Source organism: Ciconia boyciana, chromosome 6 (genome assembly GCF_034638445.1).
Source record: "Ciconia boyciana chromosome 6, ASM3463844v1, whole genome shotgun sequence".
Taxonomy (NCBI): Eukaryota; Metazoa; Chordata; class Aves; order Ciconiiformes; family Ciconiidae; genus Ciconia; species Ciconia boyciana.
The window spans coordinates 20,646,873-20,663,775 of record NC_132939.1 but is presented as its reverse complement, the minus strand read 5'-3'; the positions used below and the strand labels follow the sequence as shown (position 1 = coordinate 20,663,775).

The following is a 16,903-nucleotide window of genomic DNA, read 5'->3' as shown; positions in this document are numbered from 1 at the left end:
CCCGGTTTGCTTGGAGATTTGAGGACACCTCTTGCATCAGGGTTTTTGGCAGAGCTCAATGACCCCTTTAGCAAAGTGACCAGATACTCCTATGTTATCAGTACTGGTGCTGGATGGCAGCAGACAAGCACACAGCACTGCAGGAGAAGTCCATCCTGCACCTGCCTGAGTGAGAGCTGAGCTCCTCTGCACTTGCGAGCCTGCTGCCAGAGGCTGCTAAGCACAGCAGACAAATTAATTCCTATCAGTGTTTCTTTTTCCCCTCTAATCATATTTCCTTTTCCTTGTCCCCTTAGATTGAAAACTTCCTTTTAGTGTCTGTACAAGCTGTACCAAGCTCCACGCTTCCCCAGTTGCAGCTGCACCACTTAAGTTCTCCCTGTAATCTAAGTAACAATAAAAATATTGCTCCAAAGGAGTTATGACCCTATGAAACTTCTGAACTTTGGTGGCACTCCTGTTCTGAAACCAACAATGGAAAACACAAATCGGTGTCAAACTTAAACCTCTGGTTTAGCATCAGCAATTTTTTTCTAGTTTTGCATAGCCTGGAGCTTCAAGTAAACACGATTCTGCTCTTGCAGGCGGAGGTTTCTGGAACGTGAATGCAACGTGAAATAACCTGCTCCCCATGCACCGCCACTGGAGAGATGCTCTTGTTTCACCGCTTTAGGATTCAGAGTCCTTCCCAGAGACAGGGTCCAAGGATGCTTGTCATCTCCTGGTGGGGGACCACGTGCTGTCAGCCTGTGGGTTAACTAGAAGCAGGAACTAGGCTAGAGCAGAGGAGGAGTTTAGGGTTTGGGGAGAGGGAGGCAGTTCCTGCTTCACCTGCTTAGAGCCAGCTCAGGGGAACAGGTTCACTTTTCTGGCCCAGTTTTTAATGCCACTTTTCCCCGGGAAAGGGTCCTGGAGGGAGGAGGCAGCAAGCCACAGCCCCTCAGGCACTGCCACCTGCAGCCCCGATGCCACCACCTCCTGGACACGGGTCAGAAACAACGGGCTATAATTAAGGCAATTATGCCTTTAATTAGGCATAATTGAGCTAATGTTTTTTTTTTTCCAGTCTACATCCCTTCTCCTGGATAACCTATGAGCCAAGCTCTGAGCTCCTTTTTAGGGCTTGTAGGAGGCAAATGTTCACCCCTTGTTTCCTCCAGCTAATTAATCCTGTCCCCAGTCCTGCTAGAGGTGGCAGGAGATGCCCCTACTTGCTCTTAATGAAGCCAGTTGGTGCATGAGGGTTATTTGAAGGCCTGAAGGGTCTCCCCGGCAGCTCTTTGCAGGGCTGGGTCTTCCCCTCTGCACCGCTACCCCAGGTGAGGGGCTCTGGTGTCAGCCAAAACAGACGTGTTGGGGCTAAGGCCAGCAGCGCTGACCTGGGCACAGTGACTGAGCTGCAGGCAGAGGAGATGCACTTAGATCTGAGAGCAGTCCAGACCGAGGTCTGTGTGCCAGGCTGCGTGCTGAAGGAAAGGCTGCGGGATGGGAGAAATGAAGCTGCGTGTTTTGTTTTTGTTGTAGCCCATCCCGCACTGCAGAAGCACTAGCAGAAAGCCAGCGACATGTCCCTGATGTGCCACCACCATCAGCTGGCTTACACAGCCCAGGGCAGGAACTGCCTCCTCCTCGGTGGCCTGCCTTGGTGGATGCATGTCTGGCCCTGCCTGGCACATCCCAACCATCGCAGCATCCCTGTCCCTGCCCGGGGGGAAAGTAGCAGCTGCCACAGCCCCTTTCGGGGTGGACTTAGGTTTTGGGGGCTGCAACACTGCATGTGGCCTGAGCTCTTACCCTCTGCAATGCAGAGGGTAAGGAGCAGCAGTGGGATGGCCGCACCACTGGCTTTAGCTCCTGCAGCTCTGCAATGAGCTCTTTCCTACACAGGAGCCACGGGATGAGCCAGGGATGGGGGATGCATCCTGCTTACTGGGAGCAAGGGTTAAATAAACCCTGCAGTGAACAAAACAAATGTCACGTCCTCTCAGCTGTGGCTTGCTCCAGTTTTTATTTCCAAGAGCAAACCCAGCCCCACTGTTTCGCAGGTAAGTACTAATTTGGACGTCTCTGACAGCAGAGTGAGGGAGCAAGAGATTGTTCCAGGGCCAGAGTAAACTGCTCCTGCTGGGCAAGTGATACAGAAATGAAGGGGGAGGAAATATGGAGATGCTTTTTGCTTCAGCTGTTTCACAGAGCTGTGCCCGTCTCTGTGATGACTTTTTGCAGCTGGCCTCTTCTGCAGCCAGGCTAAAATGTCCACTTGAACTTGCTGTTGAGCATTTGCCTACTTATAAGACTCATTCTTCCCACCACACTCGATGAAGAGAAAATCTCTGATGTCTCCTGGAGAGAAGAGACCTCGTCTCGATCTGTTCTTACACGGTGAGGGATGCTGCCTCAAACAGGTCTGGGGAAAGTGGATTGGAAAAGAGCAAATGGAGAAAGCAGGTTGCAAAGGGGGCGGCCATGCTGGGGTGAGAGTGGGGTCTCCTCCTGAAGGGGAGCAGTGCTGCCCCCTCCCTATGTTTCCCTCCTGTCATTGCTGGGATACCTTGGGGACCACTTGCTCTGCATCCTGGGCTGCAGCAGCCCAAAATTATGGGCAGGAATAAGCCAGCAGAAATAGGTGGTATCCAGGTAACAGGAGTGTGAGCAAGGCTTAAGGTGGAAATGAGTCCTGGTAGTGCCCTTTGGTAGAGTGGGGTATGAAGCTGGGTGGCATGCCTCATGTCTCTGATGTCTTCTAAGCCAGACCTCCCCAAGGCCAGGTGTGTAGTTAGGTGCAGACAGACATCTCTGTGTTTTGAGCCAAGCCCCCTGACATCATCCACCCCTTGCTTTGGAGAGGTCACCTGAGCTCCTGAAGCTGGGAAGATGCCTTCTTCCTCACCACAGGTGCTGGTGTGTTTATTTTATACATGTATACACCCCGTAACTCACACCCACTGCCAACTGCACATCTTGACACCAGGCTGTACATCAGCCGTTGCTCCCTGCTGCCTCTGCATGTGGTGGGAGATGGGCAACCACCATCCTCCCCAGCTGCTGAGGTCCTACTGATTGGGCCAGCCTGCAGGCTGAGGTCAATGCTGATAGAGGCCCAGGAGCCCGGTTGTCAGGCTTAATTTGGGGCTGCTGTTTGCTGCAGTGACGAAGATAAGGCTAAGGAATCACCTGCAAGTGAGGTCAACCTTAGACCTGGTGCTCCCAACTCTGAGCTCTTTGCAGTGGCCCTGAGCTTGGTGGGGATGCTGGCTTCTTCCCACTGGTGGCTGCCCTCTCTCACAAGCCCACTTGCACCAGTTGCAGTGGCAGCTCGCTGGTAGCCCTCTGGGAAGCTCCTGCCCAAGGCGGGGGGGTGAGTGGCAGAGGCAGGATCAGGCACATGGCATCTGGTCCATCACCCTGTTCATGTGCTGTCCTGGTTTGTTGCTGAGGAGCACCACGGCTGCACTCTCCCGCCCTTGTGGGCAGCTATCAAAAGCATCTCAGCGCTTTCTAGGCATCTGGCCCCAGTCATCTGGTGGGATTAAATCCAGCCTGTATCACATCTGTCTAAAAGTTTCCTGGGGACCTGGGGCTCAGCTGCTCCCTGGAGTAGCATCTCGCATCATTGCCTTTACAGAGGTGCCAACACAGAGGTTGCCTTACTCAGGTGCCAACACGACTTTAATACAACTTTTTAAAGTATGCATTTGTATCTAGTAAGCCCTTGAGTACAGCAGAGTCCCTTTTATATTGAAATTCAGGCTCCTCAATAATATTTTATTATGAGGCTTGCTATTTTTGGAATTGCTGTTACTCTTTTATGAGCAAGGCACCCAACATCCTTCGATATGAAATCATTAAGGGCACAGCAGAGTTCATTACAGGGGCATTTCTCTGGATTAAGAACAAATCAATACCACATACTAATATCACAGCCTGGTACCTGGCTTCGGTTGCAAATAGCACATCCAGAGGCAGATACTCTTCTTTTGGCCTCTTGTGCTCTTCTTCCAATATCTTATTTACTGTTTTCCCCCAAGCTGTTGTGATGGATTTATGAGCAGACAAAATCCAAAGGTTGTTTTTCCTTGAGCTACCTGAATATTGTAGCTTTTAAAATAAAGAAAAAAGAAATAACTAGCTTAAGTTTGTGATATTGCGGTAACCTCACATGCAATTTGACTTCCCTGCTTCTGCCGGCAGAGCCCCCTGGAAGTGGAGGTGCAGAAAGGAACAAAGGCCTGAAGCTCCCTCTGGTTACTTTTAGCTGATCACATTCAGAGTTTAGAATAAGTTTCAGATGTTTTGAGTTGGGAACACACCGGGGGGAGGTGGGTTGGGAGGGAAAAAGGAAGAGGATAATTTATAAGAAGCCTCCAATAGAAGGAAGAGCTCTGCTGACCAAGTATCCCCTGGAGGAATCAGCTTCTTTTGTGAAAATCTGCCCTGGTTTGAGATGTGGAAGCAGTTGGAGTTTGCTGGTCTCCTGGGCATCCTGCACTGGCAGGGAGTGAGGGTAAACACCACTGCCTTGGTGGGTCTGGGGCAGTATGGCCACAGCCTCCATGAAGGACCTTCACTCAGACAGTGCATGACCACCTTGATCCTGGGTGGAGGCTCCAGCTTTGCACCGAACAACGCAGATGTATGCCCCGGACCTGGCCCAAAGCAGGTTTGCCCATTTGTGGTTTGAGACAAGGGCAGGATAAAAGGGGTTTAACTGTGCTCAGCATGGGGCTGTGGGGTGGATGGGGGATGCCAGGATGTCAGGAACCACGAGCTGCTCTGGCTGTTGCTCAGCCATCAAAAGCCGTGTCTCAAGATGTCTCCCACTGTAGCTGAAATGGGAGTTTCTCCATGTTGCTCCTCCAAGCTATTGTAGCACACAATGTTCATTTGTTTCGGTAGCAGCTCAGGTAGCTGACATGAAAGCTGCTGAAGCCAATGGCATTTGTTTCTCTTTATTTATTAGAAGTAATTATTCATCAGTGGAATTTAATTATTACTTTTTTGCCTTTTTAAAGTGTTGCTTAATGGAGGAAAGCAGCCATTTGTCTATGCTGCATTTAATACTGAGTGGATCCAAAGGGGGTTTTCTTCAAGCTGTTTTGGCAATAATAATAATAAAAAAATCAAGTTGGTGAAGTGTGGAGCTGTAGGCCATCTCTGTAATGATCTTAAGCACTCAAGCCCTTATTAACTTAATGCTTTCATTTACTAGCTTGTTCCTGGAGGAAGACCTCCTAGTCAAACTGCTATTGCTCCTTTAAAAAACAAAAGTTAGTAATTGTTTCAGCTGCACATTTCATTATGAGGAAAGGCCTACAGCTGAGACCAGCACTCATCTTCTTGGTTTTGTTTTTAAATTTTTTGGGGGAATTTCAGCAAAACCTTGTTATACCTCCAGCCCAAGCATTAGCTATTCCATTGCCGTGTATAAATTTAGAAACTCAATTATAAAAGTTCTGCATTTCCACTTTCTTTGGAAATGGGAGGCATGAGGGCTTGGCTGTATTGTAAACTGTTACTGTATTGATGAAGAGCTAGGCAAAGCCTGTCAGCTGGTGGGTAGTGGCTGATCAATGTTGGTAGGAGGACATCTTATTTCATCACTGCAGCCTTTAGCCGTGAGTAGTTGACACTGCTCTGATTACCATTTACCCTGTTGCTCTGTTAAGTGGATGTTTTCTCCCTTCCCTCTCCTAGCACTGTCTGGGAAGGAGCACGCTTTCACACATGCTTCCATAGGGAAAAAGAAAAGGGGGGGGGGGGGAGCACTTTAAGGCAGCTTTGAGTAAACAGCTGGAGATAATTGAGCTTCATCTGTGTTCTCGTACCTTCTGGATTGCCGCAGACAGTGATGCTGCCGATCTCTGAATTGCTGCACAAGCTCAGGGCAGGAGCTTTCCATCAGCAGTTCCTGCACTGGGCTCTGCTCAGAGTCAAAAAGCACTTTTTAATCTATGTAAAGATATTCCATTAGGATTTGAGGGCAGTATATGATAGGGGTCCTTGATAAGAGGGAGGCAAGAAGACACCAGGGGTTGAGTGAGATTAGGCTTCTCCTTGTTGCTCATCTCTGATGGTTTCTGAACAGTGGGATGAATGCCATCTCAGAGGTACAGGCAGGGAAACTGAGGCACCACACTGGTGGCTTGCCCAAGGCTTGTGTAACGAGCCTATTTGTTCTTGTCAAGGCCTATCCCTAAATATACACCTTAAGGTGAAGCATTTTTCTGTCTTTGAAAGACATGAGCAATGATGCTACATGGAGACAGGTGAAGGGACTCTCCGCTGCTGATGTGACCAGCCTGGAGAAAGCAAAGAGAGGTTGGAATGGGATGGACTTAAAGTACACCAGCGTTGGAGGAAAGACTCCCATTGAGCTTCATGCACTTGGATCGGACCTGTGGAAAGATGTTGGTAAGGACAGTTACATTTATGTTAATCTCTGAAGTAATTCAAAGTTTGTAGATACCACTGTGGCGAACCACTTGAAAATGTGGAAAGCAGCAGCTCAACAAAGGTCAGCACCTAAAGGTGGGTGCTGAGCACAGCTGTCCTACTGCTAGCACTGATTTATTTCTTTTTTTTTTTTTAAAAGCAGTTCATTTCTTGGAGTCCTCCAAATAGACCTGCTGTTAAAAGAAAGAGGTCTGATTCCCAAAGAGAGGGTATTCAGTATTCATTCTTCCTAGCTCCAAATCCAGCCCGTGGGGTGGGGCATGGGTTAATTCAAAATCATCAGTGCCTACAGAAAGTCTTGACCACAGCCTTTGCCACTTGCTTTGAAGTTTGCTATTAATTTCCGGTTTCTTGTGCTCCCCAAAGTGGGCTTCCAGCTTTTTGTCTGCTCTTCCCTGCCTTTCTTTGATCACTATTTGTTCAGCTCCTGAAAGCAGGAAATAATTAACCCGTTTTATTAAAACACTTGCTTCATATTTGGGAGGGATAAATGAAGGACTTTCCTGCATTAATTTTCTAGCTTGGCCGTTACAAGACACAATGTTCAATACAGGACCAGATGTATCAGGAAGGAAATTGTGGGGAAACTTGTGTGGTGCTTGGGAGTTCCATGTCTTCACCCCAGATACATGTGATCTACAAGCACAAGGCAAGGTGTAGGTCACCAAAATGGGTGACTGGCAAAGTCTGGAAGACGTGCATTTGTGGAGAAGGAGAAATAAGATTGGGGGTGCGAAACCTAATGCTCTCTGCATGTCTTGGCTCTACATCCCCTATATATGTCTGTAAGGGAGTGTCAAAGAGAAAGAGATGAAGGTTTAAGTGAGACCTACTCCCACATAAATATTGTGCTGTTTCCAAGCACTAGCCTGAAGCAAAGCTGATTGCCTTGCAGCTCCCCCCAGGTGGCTGGAGTCGCTGAAGCGAAAGATAACTTTTTACCTTTTTTTTTTTTTTATGGCCTTATGTGCTGGAGGTGCACGGAGCTGAGGTCTGCAGCAAGATCTGAAAGCTCTTTGCGTATCTAAGGCTTGGGCACCTCAAACAGCTTTTTCTAGCAGAACTTAACAAACCGAATTAATCCTGGACACTTGAGTGGTGTAAGGCACCACACGCTACCAGGCCATTTTAAGTCATGTTGAAGTTAATGAAAAGACTCCCACAGACTTCAGTGGGCAACACATCAAACCACGCAGCACGGCAAAGCTGAAGTCTCAGCCACGTGATTCCTGTCCTTGATTTTCAAACATCTCTATTGTGCTGTCCCTATTGAACAATTAAAAATGCTTTCTCACTGGCTGGAGGAATGAAATAAAAATTGGATCTGAAAACAAAGCCACGATGTAAATCATGGCGCAAATGCACTGAGGGGGAATTCAAAGCTGTGTTCATCATCTGGGCGGTCAGAGCCAGGTGGAAACAACATTATTTTGGAGATGTCTCAACCAAGAAGTTCCAGGAGTAAGAAAATCTCACTGGCTAGTTAAGCTCAAATGGATGTACATGGCTCTGCTCAGAGAGGGGACTAAGTAGAAGTCCTATTTTCTTACTAGGATCAGTCCTGAAGTTAGAAACTATTTGGAATTAAACTGCTTTTAGAGGCAAATAGCCTATTTGGTTTTGGTTGTTTTTTTTTTTTTTGGCGGGGGGGAAAATTTTTTTCTGTAAAGCTATTTGCAGGGAAAGAGGTAGCTCATGTTCTGGATCCTCATAGTTTATTACCAATGAAATGTAGATTTGTAGCTACAGGGCTAGTTAGGCATCTCTATGGAAACGTACAGCTACAGGGTTTGTGCTCTGGTTGTAATCGGGCTTTTCAGAGTTCTCATTTTTCTTTATATAGATAAGAAGCTTATACAAGAAGTCAGACTTTAGTATCCAATTCCAGGCTGCATTTGGGGAAAGGTCATGGGAAGAACAAAAACCCAGCACACATCTCAGTAAATCACGCTGGGGTGACACCCTCACAAGAGGTGTTTTTTCAGAGCAAAACTCCTTTTGAAATATAAGGCTTGAAGCTTGTTACGGATAGGCACGAAAGCACTTCACCTTCTTCCTGCAGATGGACTCAGAATCGTGATTAAGAGGTTTTTTTTTTTTGTTTAAAACTGTCATTTCAAGAAACTTAAAGCTTTCCAAGCACACACATACCTTGGTGCTGATGCTCCAGGTAGGAGCAGGATGCTGGACTCCGCAAGCAGATTCCTCTGTACTTTCATGACCTCAACTCCCATCATGAGCTTCTCAGGCACTACTTCCTTATTTTTATATTAGTGATGTGTGAAAGTCCTGCCTGAGGCCACCCTGGCCCGAGGGAGGCTGGAGCCTGGGTGACAGGGGTTCTTCTGTTACACTTCTGATTGTGCTTGCTTGCTTTTCCAATACCAGGTTAGCGTGATCCCTGCAACAGTCTTTCAAAACAGACTTGAAAAATTTCCAAAATGCTTTATATATAAAGTGAATAAATGACGGCAGAGGAGTGGTGGGATTTTTGTTTTTTCAGCAATCTTCCAACTGACAGATTTCTGCATGTCATTAAGGGCTGCATATTCAGTACAATTTCTCTTTTTTTGCCACTTCTGCTTATCTGTTGATTCTGCTAAGGGCTCCTTTTTATTAAGATTCAGGGAAAACTGAGGCTTTTTTTTTTTCCTGTGTATATGCATGTGTCTTTTACATTGTCTTTAAAAAGTACGGTTGTTGTGAGTACATTTAATGGCTCTTCTCAAAAAGATCTGGCAGGTTTATGCATGTGTCTTTTACATTGGCTTTAAAAAGTACGGTTGTTGTGAGTATATTTAATGGCTCTTCTCAAAAAGATCTGGCAGGTTAGAAAGCAGATCCAATATGCTTATGTTATTAACAGCTGCAGATGCAAGTACAGGAGAAATGACAGGGAAACAGGAATTAATTTCCTGGTTACCAAAGAGCAGGGGTGAAAGCTGGGATTTACAGAAATCCATTGAAAAATTCACTGACTCTTTATGGAACAAGATTTAAGCTCTGCTTCTGCTCCTAACCATCCCAAGGACAAAACTACTGAGACAACCTTTCATATGAACATGATAAACAGTTTGCTTCGCCACATTACAGAAATGGCTTTTTTTGGTTAATGCTGCATTTACAAACTCCTGAGGAAAAGCTGCGATGCAGACAGATTATCATGTGCTGCATGAGATGATAATGCCTGCTGTGATTTAGCCTTGCTACTTGGGTTTTTTTGCTGCTCCTTGTGTAACATGTCTGATGGAGTGATACCAGACTGTCATTGGCTTCCACTGCACCCTGATTTCTGTCTAAGAAACAGTAAAGAGAGCAACCAAGGTGGTTTTTCTTTGTCCTTTGAATTTTTGAATGTGGCCTGCTGTGTTTTTGCAGATTGCATCTTCATTATAAGTATTTAAGAGCCATAGCTTTTCATATTGGACAACTTGGCATTAGCTTTGAAAATAAACATGTTATTCTAAAGTAGAAAACTAGATTTAAAAATTGCTTTTGCAGATAGAAACGAAGTCCTGTTGGCTCGTCTAATCCAGTTCTTTGGCACTGATGCAGGACAGCTTTCCGCATGGCATAATGCACGGCTGCCTCTGCCAGACATACCAGCCTCGGCTGCTGCGCTTTCTCAGTACAGCTCATGGAATGAGCGCTGGGCCCAGCGTTTTGATCTTTCTGTGAACAAGCTGGCACGTATCTCCATGTAACGCTCCACTGTAACATGGCAAAGTGTCCTACAAGAGTTCAGTTTGGAAAGGTCACCCTGTATTTCATAGTGTTCCTTTTAAAAAATAGCCTGAAAGAGAAGTGAAGGTTTGTTTTTTTTATTTTTTTTTAAAAAAGTGCATTTAGCTAACTAATACAGCAGGCATGCAGAACATAAGCTATCCAATCATGAAACAAATGCTAGAATTAATTGCTTAATTCTCTTTGCATTAGGATAAAGCATATGGTTTTAAAATGTCTTCAGTGAAGAACTGCTGAATATAGGAAACATCTACTAATGCCTTATACTAAACTGAAAAGCAAGTTCAAGTGTACAGATTAGTGGGGTGATAGCCAAAGGCAAGCTGTCCTGCAACTTACTTTGCGAGACAATCTAGTTTTAAGGTTTGCGTGTACAAGTTTGACCCAGTAAGCACATTAAATAATTATCATCTCTAGAAACCCAGCTTTTGTTCAAACCAACTTCTGTGTAGTTCTTCAACTACAGAAAAGAATCCACAGAGATACTTCTTACCCAGCAGCCTATATGCGAGTGCCAAAAGTTTAACTGTACCAAGGAGTAACAGACTGGAAGCTAAGGGATTATCATCTGTTCCAGCCAGTTTTCTACAAGGCTGCTGTAACGACGATTTGTCCTACATTTGCATACGGGTAACACTGCATTTGAAGAGAATCCTGAACATGCACAGATGTAGGAATTGGCCTCCTTCATTTTCAGGTAAGGTGGGTGTGTCTGCCTGTGCACACACCACCTGGAATGATGCATCTTCTGGATGTCAGAGAACAGCGTGAAACGTGGTCCAGCTTTCAAGCTGCAGCACGACAGGAAGGTGAGACCTTTTGGCAGCGTCAGCACCTCTCAGTGTAGGTAACCTTCACGAGCCCTGCATGTACAGCTGACCTCTCAGTGTTTCATTCCACCAGGAGAGTGCAGAGCACTCTCCATTTGGCCAGGCAGTACCACGCCACACGCGCAGCACAACGTGAAGCCAATGAAATTACTAACAAGTGGAAGGCTTGCATGCGTACCAGCTACAGAGTGGTGCAGGTGCTTGGCAAGATCAAGACTTCGATCCTGTTCACACCAGCATGTGTAAATTCTCACATCCAGTGCCTTCCGTGGGAACACTCATACGTGTTTTACCTAAATGAAGGGCACTGCACCATCTGATTCACTTTTTTTATAATACAGCAGCCCCAGTGTTTTATAAGAACTGGGGTAGAGACCGCAAGTTGACTAACTGCAGTGGAGAGCACACTCTACTAGCTCCCGAAGCTTTCAGGAGTAATGCCTCATTCTTACCAAACAAACTAACCCACTTCCCTGATGCTGGAACCCGGAGCTTCAGTCCCATGTTTCTGACCCCCTTGCCTGCCTAGTGCAAAACACTGAACTGATTACTTAATAGTACTCCTAACCTCAAAGTAACCAGCACAAGCAAATAGCAAGATCCAAGTGTACACTTAACTGTATCCAGAAACTGTAGGAAGGCTACAGGGAAAGACCTCCTTTATTTCAACATTTTTATGAAATATAATAATTTTTCTACATGAACAAACATTTATTTTTGCTGGCAGAAGCATCTAAAAGTTCACAAAACAACTCCAAACACAGATTTAAAAAGAAGCATCCAAACTTTTAAATTAATCTCCAAATCTTGGTTAAGTAGACTTCATCTTTCCTTTGTTTCCTTGAAAGAGGTTAGTGGCTCAGGGCAGTATTTTCTCCAGAAGGTAAACATCTCTCAAAGGTTGCACTACAGATGGCTTTCATCCTTTACTGCCTGAAGTGTAGTTTCAAGTTTAGAATTAGAGATACGTTCCACGTGGCTTGCAGCATGGTACTTTTTTCATCTCATTTCTCCAGGGGTGCATAATTCAAAAGCTTCTCAATCAGATCCACATGGGCTAGGAGCATTCTGCGGCAGCAGTATCTCTTCAAACCAAGGGCATCCAGGGCATCTCTATTAATGAACAAGAACAACAATAAAAAAAAAAGCAGTGAGTCAGAACCACTTGTAAGTGTTCCTAAGCAACATACTGATTACTTTGAGCTTAGTCATACAGGAAAACTTGCTTGCAGTTCAAACTAAGAAATAGAAACTTAGCATGTGCTGTTAGGTTCTTTTCAATTTACTGCTGTTGACAGGGTGTTTGCCTTTTCTCTGGACTGCAAGAGCACATGATCTTCTGTTGAAGATGGCATCCAGCTGACAGAACTACTGAACCTTCAGAGGTAAGTCTGCAGAATTCCTAGAAGAACAGAACCATAACAGACTAACTCTTAGGAATTTCGTCATCTGAACTACCCCACTCATGAGGGCATATTTGGTCATGAAACAGCAAGGTTAAGTGAGATGCAAGTATTTTGGTTTTGGAAATAAAATTTGTCTTCACAGCTGGAAAGAGACTTGAAATATGGTACATTTCTAACCTCAATTATTTAGTTACAGTAACTCAGTCTTCCTTTTATAAACACCAGTCTGTAGAAAAGAGAGGAGCTGATCTGGTTAAAACTCTGATCAATCAAGAGGTGTGAATGTAGTAACAGGAACACAGTTCTGAAACATGGGAAGTAATTTCCACTCCTCTTAAAATCCTGGACAGTCCATAATTACCTTTGCTGGCTACAGCTCCCGCTAGTTGTATGGTAGAAGGTAGCATGAATGCACTAGACAGTCTCCTAACACAGGAATAAGGAATAGCATCTCTAAGCACTGTTATAACACGATGTTTCTGTAAACTGCCTACTTCACAAGATAAATTTGCGATCTAAGCCATGTTAAAAGGGTGAGAGATATACAGAAACTAAAATAACTCAAAATGCAAGCTACCCCACATATGGATGGGATGCTAATTCTGAGGAAGGCTAAAATCTTTTCCAGTTCCCATATAAGAAGGCATTCAGCTATACAACCTCTTCCCCACAAATATACAAATAAGGATGTGCAGACTGCTCAACAAGAAATCTGTGTTTTACAGTCCTTCCACTTAATTCCTTCTGAGTGACTGCTTGAGATTCTTATGGCTGGGTAGAGAACGTATGAATCATGCTAGCCTAAAGCACTGCATGTGTCTTCAATGGCTATCACTATCAGATCTCTTACAGATAAGTGACACTATCCAAGCTCTTTAGCACCAATCTATTAACCATAAAGCCAGTCTGATACACTTTTAGAATTTGACATTCATGAAACATGACTGATCTCAGGTCTTTAGATCTATACGATGCAGTGCAACAATCCAGCATTTGCTTAAAACAAATGTAATTTCCTGAAACCTGTAATTCTCCTGTAGGAAGAAGCTGATAGATACTTTTCTAAAGTACAAATGACCGAAAGGAAGCCTCTGCATAAGATGGACCATCGTAAAAGGTTGTTTGGCATCAAGCAGTACAGTCTAACTGCATGGAGTCAAACTCCAACAGCTTCTCTGATTATGTCAATTAGTCCTTGTACCTATCAACAGTTCTTCAAGGACTTAAATAGCAGGGCTATTCATTTTAGCACTAGCACTTGAAGTTATTTAAGAGAAGTATATGAACAGTGTATTTTTTTAAAAAAGAATGTTCATACATAATATTGCATGACATCTAAACTTTCCAAAACACTTGAGAACAAAAGCATCTGATGTCCGTTGATACGTAAGTTTTAAGAGCTACCTGGAAAGTTCTGAACTTTCAAATGCAGTTATCAGAGATGCAAAATACTAACATTAATCACAACTTTAGAAGTCATACTATACATTTCAGCTAAAACAACTTCAGTTGTATTTCCCTTTTCCTCTAGCTTCCAAGAAGTTGTGGAAAAAGAGCAATTTTAAGGGACAAACAGAAAGGTGCGGGTCTTTTTTAACCACAAATTGTTTAGACAAGTTTATTTCTTCCATTTTGTACATCCATTTCTTAAGCCACCATTAACAGTGATTCTGACACTGCACTGTAAGATTTTAACTGTTCGATATCTGAAAACTCTGCTTCTGATCTTACAATACCATAACTGCATTAGTTTGAAGAGGCATCCCAGAATCACACCAGTGACCATAGCAATCATTTCCAAATGAGCATTTATCAATAACAATGTACATCTTCCTGTCCCAGACAAAAGCAGAGGAATAATGAAGACAAGAAAAATATGAAAATATAATACTTCAAAAATAAGTCAGAAGTGCTAGCAGAATAGCTCTGATAAATTTCAGTATTAGTGAGAAATGATTAGCAACCCGTACTATTTTAATGCTTTTAACTCCATAAATGAAAGAAAATTTTTTTTGGTAGCAACTTTCTAAATACCTTTAGTTTAGCAGCTGCAATATTCTACTCAGCTATGTTTGACAGGTTCTGGGATGTAAATGCACTCTAAAAAGGCCACTCATAGAAGTAATGAGATTTAGGAAAAGTATCGAATGCTTTTCTCTGGACAGTTTTTAATGAAACTAGTAAATGGTGGTGGGACAGGACATCTTTCCCCTGCAAACTCCACATCAAGCAGTGAGAAGCACAGAGAATAATCACAACTTCCTACGAGTTTAGATGAGGCTCAAAAAACAAAGCTTTCCTTTCCTGTTTGTTCTGTGCTCCACTGTTTAACATTTGACAAAATAATATCCTAAACCATAAGAATGTTTTCAGATTTACTTTAGAGAAAAGGCAGTGGAATCTGTGTTGTTAATACACATTCTTCGACAGTTCATTGACATAAGTCCATTTAAAAACCTATTAGTATCCCTAACCATTTGAATGCAAAGCAAATACTCTTTTCTTTCTACTTAACAGTTTCAACATCACTTCAGGAAGTCTCTCAAATTTCTAACTTTTTTTTTTCACTCCTTTGAATTGCAAACATCCTTTTTTTTTTTCTTCAAACTTGATGACAATGTAAATATTTCTCAGGATTTACCTTCTCAAACCCTTCTGAAGTAGTCCCACCACAGCTAGACCCTCCATGAACTATTAAAAGACAATTCTGGCTATGCAAAGCACATGTAGACTTCTTAAAATAGAAGTGTTAGGACTATCAGTCAGGTACCTAGAGCAGTTAAACTTCCCCTTCCCCCCAGCAAACCAGTGCTTTCAAATAAGGTGAGCAATTCTGGGTAGCGAATATGAAATGTTTTTAAGAAAACCTAAAAGGGGTATACATTGTTAGCAATGTTAGTTCTTACACTTGTAATTTCTTCTTTCTCTCCTCTTTAAAAAAAAAGATGTTTTTGTCAAAGTTGACTGTACTGCTTGTTTCTTTCCTTCCTGTTCCATACAGAGTTAAGTATTTGAGACTGTTTTGGGTTAAAGGTTATGACTTGGCAACTTCCATACTACTGCCCAGAAAGATTCAGTAGGGAAACGTGTACTTTCTTACCTATTATAATTTCTAACCTCTGGTTAAATAGCTAGCCTCAGAATGTATCTGTAGTTTTTAGCCTCTTTACAGCTACTTTATCATGCCACGATCCTACACTGATATATCTTATGCACTGTGCAATCTCATCTAAAATCTGAGTCAAAGAACATACAGAAATAATACCCACCCTTCTGTATATTCTGCTTGCAGAAGGCCAAGATAGGCTTCCCACTTGTTTCCAACTATTTTGCCGCATGTGAAACATCTGACTGGGATGATCATTTTTTCACTGTAGCTGTAACATTAAAAAATACGGTATCACACCTCTGCAAAATTACTAAATACCATATTCGAATATAAGAAAGGAAATTCAGAACTTGTACAAGTCTCAAAGGGCAGCTCAACAGACTATGTGACAGTAAGCGAGAGAAAAGGCCGTGTTACGGAGGTGCTGAATTACAGCGGCGTAACGCGGCTTAGGTCGCGCTCCACCACCAACGGTCAGGCCCGCACCACCGCCCACGCGAGGCAATTTCGAAGGGGGCGGTGGGCAGCGGCGCTCTGCCGGGAGCTAGAGACCCAACACCCTCTAGCTGGGAAAACTGGCCAGCACCCGAACGCGGGAGCAGCTCATCCCTGCCCCGTGGCCAGCAGAAACAGGCCTAGAGGTGGCGTAAGAGGCGGTTGTAGGGCCGGGGGAGCCCGAAGGTGAGGCCTCGCTCCCCGAGCCAGGCCTCCCCGGAGGAGACCGGTCCCAGTTCGCCCGCGAACCCCACCCTAAGGCGGCGAGGAAGCTCCCAGCCCCGCCGAGGCACTGAGGGGACCGCAGCCCCCTAAGGCAACTCCTACCGTAACGGCTCCTCCGCGCTCCCGTAACGGCTGCCAGGGCGCTACCAGTCCGGCAAGGCGGGGAAAGGGGCACGGTTGCCGGGCGGGCCGACGCGGCGGCTGGGCGGGGAGCGATCCAGCGCACCCCTGTTTCTGCGGAGGGCGGCGGGATGGTAGCGGCCGAGCGTACGGCGTCCCGCGTGGCTCAAGAGAGTGCGCGCGCGGGGCGGGCTTGTTTTCGCGTTTCGCGTGTGGCGCGGTGAGTGGCAGCTGGGGCGCCGGGAGCGCAGACCGGCGGTGCGAGCGACCGAGCGCGGCGCCCGCCCCTGCTCCTCCTTCTCCTCTTCATTCCCAGGTGGGTGGGCACTTGTTGCATTGCGAGAGGGCTTTTGCAGCGACGAGACTTCTCATCCCATCTTCGCTGAGGTACCGGAGCCGTCCGGGGCGGGAAGCGCAACTGGTGGCTGCAGTCCGGCACCCGCCAGCCCCGTCTGGCGGGGGGGGCGGCGGGCGCGATGGGGACCCCGGCGGACAGGGCTGTGGGACGGAGTCGGGGTACG

At 45.2% G+C, this 16,903-nt stretch overlaps 2 protein-coding genes across 11 annotated transcripts in view; one reads left to right on the top strand and one right to left on the bottom strand.

Annotated features, from left to right (window-relative positions):
* Positions 1-11,669: 11,669 nt before the first annotated feature.
* Positions 11,670-16,515, bottom strand: POLR2L (RNA polymerase II, I and III subunit L). Its single transcript, XM_072863725.1, has 3 exons — positions 16,365-16,515; positions 15,703-15,810; positions 11,670-12,140 (listed from the first exon to the last, which is right to left on the bottom strand). Exons 2-3 carry the CDS (start codon positions 15,795-15,797, stop codon positions 12,032-12,034), a joined length of 204 nt encoding a protein of 67 aa, XP_072719826.1. The 5' UTR covers positions 15,798-15,810; positions 16,365-16,515; the 3' UTR covers positions 11,670-12,031.
* Positions 12,136-16,903, top strand: part of TSPAN4 (tetraspanin 4) — a 469,335-nt gene continuing 464,567 nt past the window's right edge. For 8 of the 10 annotated variants that reach the window (XM_072863719.1, XM_072863720.1, XM_072863721.1 and 5 more), the window contains exon 1: positions 12,136-12,412. The gene's annotated coding sequence lies outside the window, so the exon portion shown is untranslated. Of the gene's footprint in view, positions 12,413-16,591; positions 16,699-16,723; positions 16,770-16,903 lie in introns of those variants that run through there. The other 2 variants (XM_072863714.1, XM_072863716.1) reach the window with 2 other exon arrangements.

Excerpts from the sequence above, each read along its gene's own strand:
- POLR2L (XM_072863725.1), bottom strand. The coding sequence starts at position 15,797 with ATGATCATCCCAGTCAGATGTTTCACATGCGGCAAAATAGTTGGAAAC. Across the intron at positions 12,141-15,702 it reads CAAGCAGAATATACAGAAGG|AGATGCCCTGGATGCCCTTG; the intron begins GTGGGTATTATT and ends GTTCATTAATAG.